The sequence below is a fragment of the Candoia aspera genome, chromosome 2 (genome assembly GCF_035149785.1).
Source record: "Candoia aspera isolate rCanAsp1 chromosome 2, rCanAsp1.hap2, whole genome shotgun sequence".
In the NCBI taxonomy this organism is placed as follows: domain Eukaryota; kingdom Metazoa; phylum Chordata; class Lepidosauria; order Squamata; family Boidae; genus Candoia; species Candoia aspera.
This window is the reverse complement of record NC_086154.1, coordinates 195,820,369-195,837,126: the sequence shown is the minus strand read 5'-3', so window position 1 is coordinate 195,837,126 and position 16,758 is coordinate 195,820,369. Positions and strand designations below refer to the sequence as shown.

At 36.9% G+C, this 16,758-nt stretch overlaps 1 protein-coding gene across 4 annotated transcripts in view; it reads left to right on the top strand.

Moving 5' to 3' along the window:
• LOC134491400 (transient receptor potential cation channel subfamily M member 3) overlaps positions 1-16,758 on the top strand; it is a 380,465-nt gene that overhangs the window by 266,517 nt on the left and 97,190 nt on the right. For all 4 annotated transcript variants that reach the window (XM_063295138.1, XM_063295137.1, XM_063295136.1 and 1 more), the window contains exon 8: positions 4,952-5,075. In XM_063295138.1, the coding sequence (XP_063151208.1) occupies positions 4,952-5,075 (124 nt within the window). The remainder of the gene's footprint in view (positions 1-4,951; positions 5,076-16,758) is intronic.

Below are 16,758 nucleotides of genomic sequence, written 5' to 3'. Positions count from 1 at the left end.
TATCTATAAGTGTGTGGATTAGAGTGGTCCTGTAGATATAGTTTAATAACTTGAACTTTCAAAAACCATTTCAGAAAGACCAGCTCCAAACACTGATGAACAAACTTTGCTATCCTAGGATAAAAGTGATCCATTGATGGGCTCTTAAGCAATCAAAGAACAAAAAACAGAGAGAAGTAATAAAGGAATTTTTCACACAGTGGAGGGATGAAGACAATGCAGGACCACAAGGATCTGTATTGGAATTAGGGCTTTTTAACTTGTTCATAAATAAGCTGGCATTATGAACAAGCAGTGAAATAGCCAAGTCTGCAGATAACACTAAACGATTTAGGGCATTTAAAAGAAAGAGAAATAGCAAAGAATTCCAAAAAGACTTATTCAACCTGTAGAAAGGTACATTAAAATGATAAATTTGGTTTAGTATTGATACATTGAGGCAACAAAAATCTAATTTCATACATAAGCTAGTAGGGTCTACATCAGAGTGTAGCAAAAACGGATAATTAGGTTTTGTTGGAAAAAATTAAAACAATTATTGTCCAATCTCTGAGAAATCAGCAAATTCTTGAGTTACCTATAAAAAAAATAAATTCTTGAGTTATTTATAAAAAAAGAATAATAAAGGCGGGATAGAAAATAAATAAAAATAAATTCTACCTTAGAGATAATTAGGAAAAAAAATAAAAACTGAAACTCCTTTATCATACTCTGTTATAGAACTATGCCATGTGATCACACATACAGTACTTTATATTGCTTTATATAATTTTCGTCATTGCATTTCAAGTAGAATATTGTAGGGCTGGAAAAGTTGTAAAATAGGAAATCAAGACTAAAAAAAACATTTGTCATTGTTTTAACTTACACAAAAGGTGACTTAAGGAAGTATAATAAGTGTATAGATAAGGGAAGAGTTTTCTCCCATTGGTATGGCAACTCAGAATTATGCAATAAAGATTAATAATGGTAAATTGAGAATAGATAAAAGGAATTGCCCATAGTTAAACTATGAAATCTATGAATTTTCCTACCACAGAATATAGGATAGATTATTTTAAAGAGGAGTTAGACAAAATCAGGGATTATAATAATACCAGTAGATACTTCATTGGAAGCCTTTCAGTTATACTTTTTCTTTCTGTACTATTTGCTGGGAAACATAAATGGTGGGGTTTCTGTGACTCAGTGTGCTTTTCAAAAGGGGGTATTAATGTTTCAAATTCTGAGTTTCTCAGCTAGACTTAATCAAGTAGAAATAAGACTGGATTATTTTTTATGAATATTTCCTCATATTGTTAAATATGCTCACTACAGTTTTGAATATAATAAACATATATTGTGAAACAGCTTAACATCATCTTAATTTTATAATTCCTTAAAAATACAGTGTTTCTCATTCTGAAAAATACTGCATGTAATTTTGAATAAGAAAGTGACTGCATTTAGTTAATTAAGAAATCTCTGAAATTGATAAACCGTTCTGATATATGAGTAACTAATATCTGCAACTGAAATAGGAATTCTCCCAGCAATCCTTTATTAGTGAACTAATTAAGGTGGGGCCTCCTTGAAATGTTTGCATTTCTTTTTCCGAGGCTGTTTGCATGACACCTAGTTGTCAACTAACTCAAGACAGCATACAAAGAGGGTTAAAAACATACACAGTAGTAATAAACAAAAGAATCAAAATAATAAAACAACATACTAGGGAAATACAAATCAGATAATACTCAAGTGGGTTCACCAGTCAGCGTGGTTCAATGCCTGCTGGAAGAGCGATTTTTAAGACCTTCCTAAAGATTAGCAGCATTAAAACCATAAGGAGCTTGGCGGGGAATGCTATTCAAAAGGGCACAGTCAGCACAGGATTTCATGACCTTCTTGACAGCCAAAGCTCTGTCTCAAATTGTAATGCATAGGTTGTGGCCCACCCTCAACTCAATTTTTATCTCAATGCTAACCATTTTGTCATGGTCTCATAGCATCACCCCACTGAAGGGCAAGGGAGCAGGGTCGGGGCCAATCAAACTCCAGGGGATGATATTCCAAAGGGTGGGTGCCATGATAGAAAATGCTCTCTTCCTTGGCCCCACCAGATGGCAATCTCTAATAGACAGGACCTGAAGCTTGCCACTCCTGCTTGACCTTATGGGACAGTGTTACAGGGGGTTTTGTTTGTTTGTTTTGAATCATCAATAACCCAACTGACCCAGACACAAAAGACACAAAGCACTGGAAATTTGGACAATTTATTGGGTTTTCGTATCTCCCCTCAGTGGCTGGGAAATGGGGGGAGAGCCTTTTATTTTAAAAAAGAAAAGCTTATAAATAAAAGAAAAAGTAATTGTAAATTTAAATGCCTACAGCTATTGTAGAAATGAATCTTAGTAATAAAACTATTCTCTATTTCAGTGTTTCTCAACATTGAGATGTAGTCATTTCCCCAGTATGTCTGGCTGGGGAATTCTGGGAGTTGAAGTCCACACATCTTAAAGTTGCTAAGGTTGAGAAACACTGCTCCATTTTAACCATTTTCTATAAACTCTGTTTTAGTTTCCATTTTCTATTCTGTTCTGTCAAAGTCTTTACTTTTTCTTCATCTTTTCTGCTTGTTTGTTCCTGGCTGGGCTTCTTGATTCTTCTCCTCTTCTTCTGACTCTTTGCTCCCTCTGAGGGAAATGGCTCGAAGAAGGTTTACCTCACACCAGTTGGAGGGAAGGAACTAAATATCTCTCTCTGCCAAGTTTTCTCAGTTGCTACCTACTTTCATGTTGCTTCTTCTTATCAGGGCTGTCTATCTTTTAGTTTGCTTCTTTACTTTGACTCCTGGCTTTGGCTCTGCTTATTTAGCCTCTTCTTCATGAGGCCAGTGGCTGCAGAGATCCCAGTAGCCATCTTCTCTTCATTCCTCCTCCTCCTCCTGCCCAGCGCTGCTGCTTGATTGGCAGCTCCTGTCTGATAGGCAGTTCGGTCATCCTGAGGATGGGGGAGGGCCAAGAAGGGAGGGTCAAGAAGGAGCCAGGTGCTTTTAATCCGCTCAGGCAGTCTGTCCTTCCACAGACAGGGAGACATAAAATCCAGTGCTGGAGCTGTGAGGCATTTAGAGAATAAAGTTGATTTTGATACACTATACTGTAAACTGAGGTGTATAATATACTTTTTAGTTCAGTTTTATGGGTTTGTTTAAGTTTCTGAGGCTTAAGGACATGGACAAGACAACCGTCCTGTCTATAACTGTCCAGCCTACAGCATGTTTTCTTGACCCCTGTCCGTCTTTGCTCTTTTGAGCTAACTGATCTAATGGGTGTGGTGGGTGTGGTGTATGTATTTATGCATGAGAGATTTGTGCTACCAGCCTCAAAGGGGCGGTGGACTCATGCTGAATCCCTGGATCCAGAGAATTTTGTCAGTTACCACCCCTTTTTAAGCAAGGTGCTTAAAAGGTTATTGTTTTAATTGCTTTAGCAGAAAAGCCAATGGTTTCCCTGTTTTTTTCCTCCTGTCCCTAATGAATCTGCTTACATCATGTAGTGAATATTCCATATTACATTCATTCACCTGGACAAGAACCAGCTTAGCAGATTTAAAGATACTATATAATGATATAATGATTTTAAGTATGTTCCTAGATGCCAGAAACATAGGGGCCAAGCATATCTCAGGGGACAACTTATTCCACAGAATGGGGGCAGCCATGCTGAGGCTTCCCATGTAGGCCACACCCCTCTTCTCAGTGAAATGCTGAGCAGACTGTCTAGATGGGCATAATCATGTGAGATAAAGAGGTCCCTGAATTTGATTACTGTGTTTTAAATACTGTTTTATTATGCATTCAGTTGCCTTTAATTGTAATTGATTGCCAGACCTACAAAGTAATAAAAGTACTAAACGTTTCAACTGAGACTAGTGGTGGTTCTGTTATTAGATACCCTCTTCCAAAGTCAGAGCTCTCTTTCTGACCTCAGAGAAGGAAATCTGAAAAATTCTTTTGCCTTTGAGACAGCCTACCAGATCCAATTGTACTGCAGTTAATTTCAGTGGGTTTGTTATTTTTTGTTTTTGTTTTCATCTCATGATTTAGAAATTGAAACCAAGTCTCTAAAGCAGGGTTTATCAACAGGGTTCTGTGGAGCCCTAGGGTTCCACGAGAGGTCACTAGGGGTTCCCTGGGGGATCACAATTTATTTTTAAAATTATTTCAAATTCAGGCAACTGCACATTAAACAGGTAAGTTTCATTCTATTTTTGGTTTAAGAACACTGTTAATGCATATATACAGGCCTACACATGAAACAAATATAACAATTTTGTAACTTCTGGCCTATATTTGAGCCTGAATGCACAGGGGTTCCCAGAGGCCTGAAAAATATTTCAAGGGTTCCTTGAGGGTCAACAAGTTGAGAAAGGCTGCTCTAAAGTAACAGCAGTTCATTTTTCAAGCACAGAAATTTTATCTGCCCTTTTTCCTGCCTTTTGTTTTTCAGAATGACTGTAATAATATGAAACACAATTGAGTACATTCTTACCTCCCAGGCAGAACTACTTACATGCCATTCTTCAAGTGTGAAATGGGGGGAAAGTCAGAATGGGTCTAAATATACAATTTATTTTTCACTTTAAAACAAGAAACAGAAAGTGCATTTTTAGCCTTTATGCTTATGAAACCATGCAGGCAATGCTCTGATGAAATCTCAGAGGTCAGCAAACAGATTTCCATTGCTCAGCTATTCATGCCTCCCCAATCATTAGTGTTAGCAAACCAAATCATGCAAAGAAACAAGCACTGCAGAATAAATGTTGCTGGACAAGAGAATTAAACTCAATCCCTTCTATATTTTGGTATTATACATGGATTTCCTTAATTCAGAATTTTAAACACAAGTTCTACTTATTGGTGAATGTTTAGTTGCTGGCCTTTTTAAATCTTATTTGCATTTTTAAATTTCAGACTTATCAATGAATCTCTGAGAGACCAGTTGCTTGTTACTATCCAGAAAACCTTCACCTACACTCGGACACAGGCTCAGCATCTTTTCATAATCCTTATGGAATGCATGAAGAAGAAGGAACTGGTAATGCAAATGCATGTAGTAGCATGATGTTCAGGAGCTCAGTAACATATTGGCCTGTTGTGTGAGAAATATATGAGACTTGGCTTTGTGGCTCATTTCAAACATAATTTCATGTGAGGTCTCTGTGGCATGACCCATGGCTACGTCAAACTTAGATTGTCTCAAAACTGTAATTTAAAATCAGTATTTGAAAAGTGGGTTTGCACATCTTGGTCCTGTGCAATCCTAGTTCACCTTACCCATAGTGTCAAAGCTGAATAATGCTAAATTAAGTAGTGCTCAATTATGGCTGAAGCAAGCCAAAGGGAATTTATGTAATTGAGCCAAAAACATGAAAAACTTAACTGAAGGGGGCTAAAAGAAGCAAGAGATCAGCACATTGATCTCAGCCAAGTCTCTTGGGAGCCTCTAGAAAGCACAATAGGCTGGCTGTTGGCTGTGGCTACCCACTCCTATCTTACGACAAAGAGTATTATTTCTTTGATCAAAGCCACTTGTGAATATGAAAACCTAATTAATTTTTATAATGTTATTAAGCAGCTGTTGAATTTCAAAACCTTTAAGATAAAATGCTCACCAGTCACTCTCTTGTCATTCATGTATAAGCAATTGCATAATTCTGGCTTAGCACTACAATTGTTCACTTTTTTTTAACCTTACATTTACATTTTACATTACAGCTCTTTTGCAGTGCTACTGGCTTCTGTTGATTAAGGAGCAGCATTCTGTTAAATTGTTTATGCTTATATAAATTTACGTGGCAGATGTATAAAAATTTATGTTCAGAAACTAAAAGGACTATTGAATCCCAGGGGCACGTCACTATATTTGAATAATAAATAAATAAATACTAAGGGAGCACAAAAAAACCATTATATTTGACTCTAGTTAAAGGGAAGCAAGAATATTGCATCTGTATTTGGTATGTATGAGATAAAAAGTCTTCCCTGTTGTTTGTGAGGTTTTTATTTACCCTCTTTGCTAAGGAAGAATTACGATTTTGGTCTCCAAAATATTGTTGTAAAATCCCATTTTAAAATGAAACCCTGTTCATAAATTCCAGCTGTTGTTTTCTCTACATGTCACAGCTAGTGGGAATGTATAAGGAAAATGGCAAGAGACAAATCTGGCCCACCACAATGTTAATTGTTGTTGAATCTGAATTGGTGTCCTTTTTTCATCTCAAAAACTTCAAAACTCACAACCAAGTAAGATGTGATGCTGAACTTTGGAAATGGTTCAGGGATTTGTTATAATTAGCAGCAGGCATGGATGGAGCAGGGGTGGAAAATTTCAATCGAAAGACAGCAGGCAGATGGAAAACTTTCCACAATCATTCATCCCTGCCTTATGGTTAGGCAGCATAATGCTAAACCATTATGATTTAGCATTGTAATGGGGTGCTGGACTTATTGATGATAATAATATTTATAATTCTACTTTCTTGGTTGCTACCACCATTAAATTCACTGCTTGTCAATCATGATCATAACCCATTCAGTGTGGTTATAATGGTGTATTCAGCCGTATACAGTTTAGGCCTGAGCCTACTTCCTTAAGCTCAAATCTTACATTTTAAGCTCATCAGTGGGGCACCTGTTGCAAATACAGCCATGTAATTGACATTGGTGACTATTTTGCTTTCTCCATTGCAGGCCAATATTATGGAACAAATAACCACTGGAATTGAATCTCGCTTCCTTCGTTCAGTTTAGGAGAGGGCTTAAACCATAGTTATTCAACAGAATTTCTAATGTTTGATATTTTAATGTTCAGTATTTACTGCTTTGTTTGTTAATGCTCTATACTTATCATTTTTTATTATGTTTCTATGGTTGTTTTAATAAGCCTCAGAGATTCAGGGAATGATGGCATATACATTTTATAAATGAGGAGGAGGAGTTGCTGTTGTTGTTTGGCCATCATCTGAGTGTGAAACAAGTTTATTGGCCTTCTGTGTTGCAAAAATTAGAAAAATTTAGAAAAGTCAAAATATCTCAAAACTATTTTACTCCAGATTTTTGCCATGCCATTTGTTATATTCCAGTTAAAGCATTAGATGCCTCATTTCATATATTGCATATGAACTCATAGCTACAGAGATCATATTTTCTTGGAAAAAGAGGGGCAAATCTGAAAGAGGTTCATAAGGATAACATTTTTTAATTGCTTGCTTATTTATTTGTTTGTTTGTTTGTTTATTTTCTATCCTGCCTTTATTATTTTTATAAATAACTCAAGGCAGCAAACATGCCTAATACTCCTTCCTCCTCCTATTTTCCCCACAACAGCAACCTGTGAGGTAGGTTGGGCTGTGAGGGAGTGAGTGGACCAAGGTCACTCAGCTGGCTTTCATGCCTAAGGTGGGACTAGAACTCACAGTCTCCTGATTTCTAGCCCGTTACCTTGACCATTAGACCAAACTGCTATAACTTTGCTTTACAAAGAAAAATTCAAGAGCAAAACCAAGAAATTTTTTTACAAAAATGTGTATTCTAATAGAAATACATAAAATCAAGCAGTATATGTAAATTTATGTTAAAAAGACTATTCAATTTCCATATTTTTCACATAAATGTGAAAGACTGTGCATTAAGTGCTACCATTTGCATGGTAAAAGTTAAATGACCAAATAAGGGACAAAAGTGAGTTTTTTAAAAATAAATCTAAAGGACAACTTTCTGAAATAAAGGACTGTCCTTTATAATAAAGGATGTATGGTCATTGTACTCATAGCCCAAGTACTGTGGAGAGGGAAAAAGGGAACTAGAACTAAAAATATTAGTGCTAAGAATCATTGCTTATAACTGTGAGGAAAATTGTAGATAATCCTTGAGCACACTTGTGCAAACTAATTTTCCCATATCTCTTATGGGATGTCCAGATTTTTTAATATTTTGTTAATATTATGGGATTTATTTATTTATTTATTTATCTATCTATTTAAACAAATTTATATGGCCACCCAACTCATGCATGGTGATTCTGTGTGGCTTACAGAATTAAAATCCACAATACAAAAACCCATCAATGCCCCACCCCCCCACAGGCCTTTGAGCCTTTCAGAAGCACTGTTAGAAAAACAGAGCAAGCATATTCTGTTCAGTGAACATATAAACTTATAGACATAAAACATTTTACACATATCTCCAAAGTGGGAAGAGAGGCTGAATGTATGAGAACACTGCAAAGTTGTCCAATCCCCCAGTAGGATTACTTTCTTTTTAAGCAAATACAATGCAAGATGGTATGAAGCTTACTATAATCCTGGTGTTAGATGGAAATTAATCCTTTCTTTAGGGTTATTTATCAATTTCTATATTCTTTGTTTTTAAATTACATTTATATCCCAACTTTTATCACAGAAGCTCATGGCAGCATGAATACTTCCAAACCATCACCATTCTTGTCATCGCTACTATTTCCATATGAATACATTTTCTTAGCCAAAAAAAGGCCAATTAAAAAAATCAACATCATTGCTACTATGGCCAGCTCCATAGATTCCTAACCTATTAAAAAGCAAACCCATAGCACAAATAAATAAGTAGGACTCATTAAAGTTTTCTTCAGGACATTTGTTTAGTTTTCTCTCTGTGGCTGTCATGGATTTCCTCTCAAAGCCCAAATCATATGTATGAAAGCATTTTGTACTTTTTGTTTTTTATTTAGTCTTTGGCATGCAGTTGTGTTGCATTTGTGTCTCTCAAAGCTGGCTTATTTAGTAAATCTATTTTTTTTAATGTATCACTCATCAAGGTATGAAGAACAGAGAATGTGTGTATGGGAATAGGAAACTCTAAGATTTATCATTCGAGAGAGTGTGCCATTCTGTGTGAAACATTCAAGAACTAAAGAGATAGGAGCTGGGATGTCACAGCCAGGAAAGCAAACAGCAGTAGGAGAGGTTTGCTAGATGAAGTACAAAGTAAGAAACAAAAGTAATATCACTATGAAAGTTTACTGTAGTTTATCTATAGGCAGAAAATGTGACAATGCCTTTTTAAATCAATTCACCAAGTTCTCAAATGAACAGATTATAGTGGTTACGGGAGACCTGAATCCTCATGATATTTGCTCGAAAGCTAGCTCAGCTAGGAGTAGAAGGTCCAACAGATTTCTTCTTTTTAATAAGAGTTTTATTAAGTTTCAAACAAAGATAAAAACTATAAAAAAGCAAAAAACTAAAAACTAAAAAAAAACTAAAAAGTGTGAAACACAAGAAAAGTAATTTTCAGATTACATAAAGTGACTTCCAACTTTCAACAACAAGAATATAAAGCAATTTCCATAATCAATCCCTTACTCTATATCAAACCAAGATCACATTATTTCTATAAATCATTCCATTAGCACATATATAAATCACTAAATGCAATTGCTTCTTCCCCTTATATTAAAAAAAAGAAGTATATAAATCTCTAAATCAACTTCCCTCCCCCAAAAAACATTTATTTAATTATTTCCTTCCTACCACTATTCTATATATTTCTGTCCACTATAATAAAAATCAAATTATAAAAACATGTAAATTGTCTACTTTTACAATTAATACTAGAGCCTCATGTGGCACAGAGTGGTTAATTAATTAATACTACAACAATTTTAACCCTATTAAACCTAAAAACCAAACAATTATTATTATACCTTATAGATACCTTATAAATCTTAACAATCAAACAAATCTTTAAAAGAATCCAATAAATATTAATCCAAATCATTAAAGAGAAATGAAATCATAAAAGCCTCATTGTCAATCCCATTAAACATTCTTACATTTTTACCCCACTTCGAAATATGCCAAGACATTTACATATTTCCATATTACACACAAGGCATTTTTCATACAGAAAACAAACAGCCCAACTGCCCCCTTAAGAACTCAGACTTCCCAGCAAAGAACAGGGCTTCTTCTTTCCCATAACATTCCCTCAGAAAAACAACTCTGTTTGTGATTTGCAATTCAGGCTGTCCCTTTAACCTCTTCAGCACCAGAATAAACTCTTTGCCTGGCATTTCAACAAAGACTTCAGTCTCACTGTCAGTAGAAACATCTCTATTTTTGTTAAAATCTGCAGCTTCTTCCATAATGTTCTCAGCCAGATGACACATTTTAAAGTAGGTATTTTACACAATGTCCCAAATATCTTGCAAAATAGCTTGACAGGAATCTGACAAGATCTGTTTGCAAGTCTGCTTAAGCTCACAACAGAACTCTGAGAAAATCTCCTTGAAATCCTCTATGTTTCAGGCAGTAGATTATGGCACCCCCTAGATACTTGACTCACACAGATAGGAGTTAATGAGTTAATGGAAAGTTTTTGAGTGGAATTGAAACAAAAGAAAGTGTGCTAACAGGCAGCTCTTAGGGAAAGTGAACAGAAGGCTAGAGATTCAAAACAGCAGGTTCAACGTGTAGGAAAATATTAAATCCTTGAAATTCAGTACAAAAATAATAACAGGGAGGTAATTATCTCAGTCCTCCTTAATCTTTACATGGGAAAACAAGCTAAAACTTAAAGAGATTTTAAAAATTTAATCCAGAAATTTCAATAAGCACCAAGAGAGTCCACTTCTTCTTGCTGTAGAAAGCCTCTCTTGGGATACAAAAACTTTAAAAATATATAAATTGGGTGATTTAGAAATGGGTGGCTCGACCTAATGTCCCCTTAAGGCTACAGCACGGCATGGAAATGGTGACGTCCCCACCTCCAGTCATCTCTTACTGGATCATCATGAACACTGTTTGCAATTCTCTGGCTGCAAGACTTCTGGTGGGAATATGGCCACGTGAACAGAAATAAGAGTTCCCCTATCGGCTGTATCCTGATTAACAGAGGGGAATTGGAATCAGGTATCTTGGGGGAAAGTGACTACAGCATGTTGGAATTCAAGATAACTTGAGATGGAAAAGTTGGGAGAAATTGATTGTACAGAATACTTAAGAAAAACAGATTCTAATCTACTTAAAGATGGATGGCACCTTAATATCTTAAAGGTTAAACAATCTCTACAGTGATGGGGATCTTGAAAAACAAGCTGTAATTTTTAAAAACTTCTGGAAATCTGGTGAGGGGCTGAAGGAGAAGAGGAAATGTAGTCCCAATATTCAAAACAATAAAGGAATAAAACCTGCAAAACTACAAACCAGTTAGTTTAATGCCTGTACTGGGCATGATTTTAGAAAATTAATAGTGTGAATTGTCACATCTGCAAGCATTTAGAAAAGAATTCTATCAGTACTAGGAGACAACATGTGCTTATCAAAAGCAAGTCAGGTCACACTAATGTTACCTTTTTTATGACAGAGTAAAAGTAGTTTAGTAGTAACTTAGTAAACCATGGGAATATATCTTTGCCTCAGTAAAGTATTTGACAAGTTCTCTTCTGCCCTCTGTCAGTTTTCCTCCTTTAGCCTGGCCCAAATTTGGCTGAAAATGTCCCTGTCATTCAACACAGAACAACTAGTAAGGAATCTTTTTTTTACATTTAGACAGAAGCTACTACCGTAACTATTCCTCACCTGCAGATGATCCTATGGCCCCAATATGACCCCAGTAGGGAGTGGGTCACCTTAAACAGGGCCACTGGGTGGCTATTGGCAGACACAATAAGGTGGAGAAATAATAAGTTTTCACTTTTCTTACCGCCTCAATGTAGTCCCACATATGGGCTGTTACTTGTGTTCAGTTGGATTCACTCTTTGTCTTTCTCCAGTGGCACTGCAGGAGTCACTTCTGGGATTTCATCTCCCAGAAAACCAAGAGTGGATCCCAGGATCGGCACACAGAGAGAGGCTGCATAGGAGCAATCCAGTCCACAGCCTCAGTCACATACCTATTCCAGACTGCAGCCAAGGCCTCAGCCAAACTGCCTGACAGGTCCTCAGGAAAAACCCCAAGCTCCCTCTGGAACCCAACAGGGTTCATCAGTCTCCTGGGGTGGGCCAAGCTAACAGGCCCTTCACACATATCATAAAACCACTTCATTCAGTGGTTTTGTGAATCAAACAATTATCAGTTTTTCTAAACAGGCAGTCTTTCATACAAAAAGTTCAGCAGAGGAACAAGATTTAATGTTACACTTAAGCAAAGTGTGGTACTTTCTGAACCTGCTGAACCTGCTGGTACAAAACCGCTATTTATCAGCAATCAGCGTCTGGTTATTTTCATATCTTAATTTTCTTCTGAAACAGACTACTGTCAATTTCTCTTTGACTCATGTTTTTCTGTCACCCTCTGCTCTTTCTTCCTGTCCTTCACAATGACTCTATCAAGAAAGCTTATCTTGTTCAGATGTTTCCATTGGATCAATAGATCAGATCTTACCATATGACAAGTACATTTTTGAAGATGGTGAATAACTTTAATTCCTTGGAAAGTAAAATGTCATGCATAAATTAAATGGCAGGTCCTTGCTATAGTAAAGTGAATGTGTGCTCCAAGGTGAAGGATATTTTTGCTTCAGTATTATGAAACTATTTTTGATTTTTTCTTTTCTTTGATTGGCAGGATGAGAATGCTTTAATCTTCCAGGTATTTTAAATATCAGTGTTAAAAGATTTGCAACATGACTGTTTATTATCTATTTATTTATTTATTATTGTTGAATTTATACCTGACCTTTCTCATTATTTCAATACTCAGAGCAGCTTGACTCTTTTATCAGTTCAAGATACATTTTGAATTCAGGATAGGTTTTAGATAGATAGCACCCAAGTACTAAGGGAGATGCTTGAATTATAATGTCACCACATATGTTTAATCTTTTTGACATTATGGCTAGCTGTGGGTGTCTCTGTAAGCATGGGCACTGCAGGAGCTTGCTGCTTTTGTCAAAAGGACAAAATTTTGTGGCACAAGCTCCACCCCCTTCATATGTACTTGCAACATCATGTCAGCTTTACCAGGTAGACCAGACAGGAAACATGACCAGATAAGCTAATTCTACTTTATTGTAAAGCTACATTAACAGAATCTTGCAAGTCTGAAAGTACAATTCTCTTGCCATTATCTTTAAAGCCCAAGAAGCTAGGGAGGGTTCCTTCTGAGCTCTTGCCCCACCCACTCTTCAGTCACAGGCTATGCTGTCTCTTATCTGACCATTCCTTAGGCAGCGTCTCTTTGCCCCATCTCCCAAGGTCTTTCCCACATACCTTTATATCATGACACGTGAACAGAAGGGGTGGAGCTGCTGCTTTCCTTGTTCTGATCCCCCTTCTTCCTTACAATGCAAACACCACTGTAAGCTATCTTTTAACATTGTGGGAATGAATCTGGATGGATTTGATGTTTCCATACTTGTATAAGCTTCCTTTTCATCTGTCTATGAGTGTCCATGTGTTTAAGCTGATACATTATAGTTAACTGGCTTAGGGAAACAAAGGAGTTTCAATCTGTGATTAAGTATCTCTAAAACATATTTAACACTAATACATCTAATTAATAAATGATTAATTAATATGATATAAATCTAATAAATGAATATTTATTTATTGGATTTTTAAAGCTACTAACTCCATAATGACTATGGGCAGCTTACAAGAATAAACACATTTTAAAAACAACAGCCAAAGACAAAGAACAATGCACATCTGGGAGAGCAACAAACCATGCAACCTAACATGCATAGTCTTGTAAGATGCCCTCTGCCCACTGAGTCCAAGGCTGGGGGGAAAGCTATAATTTTAAGGACTGTTTGAACAAGACCAGGGTAGGGACCATATAAATCTTAGAGGGGGATGGTGTTCCAGAGGGCAGATGTTGCAACATTCCCTGGGACATTCCCCAGAGAGGCCCATTCCCTGGGTCTGATCAGATGACATTGTTTAATTGATGAGACCTAGCGCATACCAACTCAATCCAATCATACAGGAGGGACAAAAGCTATTGGAGACAGACTGTCCCTTGGATACCTAGGTCCTAAGTCATGAAAGGCTTTATAGATGGTAACTAGTACCTTGAACTGCATTTTGGAAGCTAACTAGCAACCAGTGCAACTCATGAAGCAGAAGTGTTACATGGGAATATCATTTGGCATGTCCATAACAGCCCAGGCTGCCTCATTCTGGAGTGGCTGCGGCTTCTGAGTGGTCTTCAAGGGCATCCTCATGTGGAACAGATTGCAGTAGTCCACACACAAGGTGACCAAAGCATGAGTGGCTGTCTGCATGGCACCTGGTCCAGGAACAGATGCAACTGCTCATGAAACAAATTTGTGCAAAGACTTTCCTGGCCATAGCTGCCATCTGCTCTTTGAGCAGGAGCTGTTGGTCCAGGAAAACCGCTAAATTACTCACCAGTCCCAAGCAAGGCAGTACAACCTCATCCAGAACTAAATATTAAATTTATCAAACTGGGTGGTCCAGATGCCCACAGCCAATCACTCTTCCTCCCCACCCAGACTCTCCCAGCCTCCTGACACTAGGATAAGACCATGACAGCACTACTGAGCATGGGGTCAAGACTGGGTATTATATCAGCATACTGATGATACCTGACCCCAACCAATGGATGACCTCACCCAATGGCTTCATGTAGAAGTTAAACAGGAGGAGTGAGAGTACTGAATCCTATGGCACCCCACAGAAAGGAGAACCACCACAGCATCATGCTTCCCACTCCCAAACTCTGTAGCCAGTCCTGAAAGATATAATGATAAATGATATTGAAAACCACTAAGAAATCAAGGATAATCAGGACCATTGCTCCACCCCTGTCTCAGTTCTGCCAGAAGTCATCAACAAGTGCAGTCAATATTGTATCAGTATTATGCCCCAGTGTGAAGCCCAAGTGAAAAGGGGCTAAATAATTTGTTTCCCCTAGGGCCCTCTCCAACAAAAAATGATTAGCATAATATCAATCTAGTTATAAATGAAGAAAGTTAAAACATTGTTTTGGGTTCCATTATAATAGATTATTATGATTAGTTGAAAAAAGATATTCCTTACAAATTCATCCTCACAACCATATTCAAGGAGGAGTTAAGAAGAAAAGCATGTGATCCAGAGATGCATGTAAACATTAAACCACAGATATGATCCAGGCAATTAGTGAATATTATAATACTGCCTAACACTTGTTAATCTTGAATGTCAGTCGCTTTTGAAAGCCATGTGCGTGTGCCTTTGAGTCAGTTTTTGACTCTTGTTGACTGCCTGGACAAGTCCCTACAGTTTTCTTGGCAAGGTTTTTTGGAAGTAGTTTGCCATTGCCTGCTTCCTACGGCTGAGAGAGAGTGACTTGCCCAAGGTCACCCAGCTGCCTTTGTGCCTAAGGGGCAACTAGAACTCACAGTCTCCTAGTTGGTGCCTTAACCACTACATCAAATCGCCTCTTTGAAAGCCTTAAGGAAAGTATTTACTGCCAAAGACTGAATGTGTAACCTATATGCAAAGCTGTCCAAACTATTTATTCAAAGGATGTGTCCAACAACTCCTTCCTGTGCTCCTGTTTCATATATATGTACAGGTAGTCCTCATTTAGTGACCAACAACTTGGTCATTAAGTGAAGTGGTCACTAAGTGAAACCACAACTATGCTTATGTTCTTACTTTAGCTTTACTTTACTTTACAAACCTGTGAAGATCATAAATGAGGGGATTGGTCCCAAAGTTACTTTTTTATCACTGTCGTAACTGCGAATGGTTGCTAAAACAAGGCAGTTGCTAAATGAGGACCAACTGTAGTACACAGTTGGAAGCATAGAAAAATATCCTGGAAAGATGCATCTTTTCAATTCTGTCTCTCTCTCACACACACACACATATAAACACAGAGATAGCTCAAGAAATCATTGTACAATTTCAACTTCACTGTTTCTTCATTTACGTTACAAGAAGTCCTATATTATTCCACTGCTATTTTCCTGTTCCCTTGTAGAATTATATGAGAAAAATAATTCTGTTATTATACTTTACTGAAAACTGATTCATCAATGTGTAGACAAATTAGAGATTGGCTTGAAGTAAAATGGCTGTTTTCCTAGTATAACTAATGGTGTAAATAATCCCCACCTAATCAAATTTTGAGAAAGCTGAACACATATAAAAAAAGATAAATGAAAACCTAATTCAGAAAAGTTTATTTAAAATGTGCATCATTTCATATAAAGTGGATTTACTTATATACAGTCGATTTCTTGACTCAGTGACAGAGCTGAGTATTTCTCCTGCCATTGTTCATAAAAACAAGTTTAATATATTGGCTGCCCCTGAATTCAAAATTGCATTTATAGTTAATGAAGTGCTGTATAAATAAGAATTTATAACAGGAGAAAAGACTGTTGCTCAGTGGTAGACAAATGGTTTCACATGCAAAAGTTCTAGCAACTCTAGGAGGAAATAAGAAAGACATCTGTATAAGGCAGTTGTGTATTGAAGGAGATAGAGAAAATTGTGTAAATTGAAGTTTGTTGATTTATTTTGTTAGATTTATAAGGCTTCTGAATGTTATAGCAAATCTAGGCAATGTACAATAAAATAATTACTGAAATACAATAAAAAATCCAAAATGTCTAGTGGAACAAACAGCCTTCCTAAAACAGTACAGGTAGTCCTCGCTTAACTACCATTCATTCAGTGACCATTCAAAGTTAAGATGGCACTGAATGAACGGTAGTTATGGCTGGTCCTTGAAGTGAAGGCCGTTGCACACACATCCCTGCAGCTGTGTGATCAAAATTC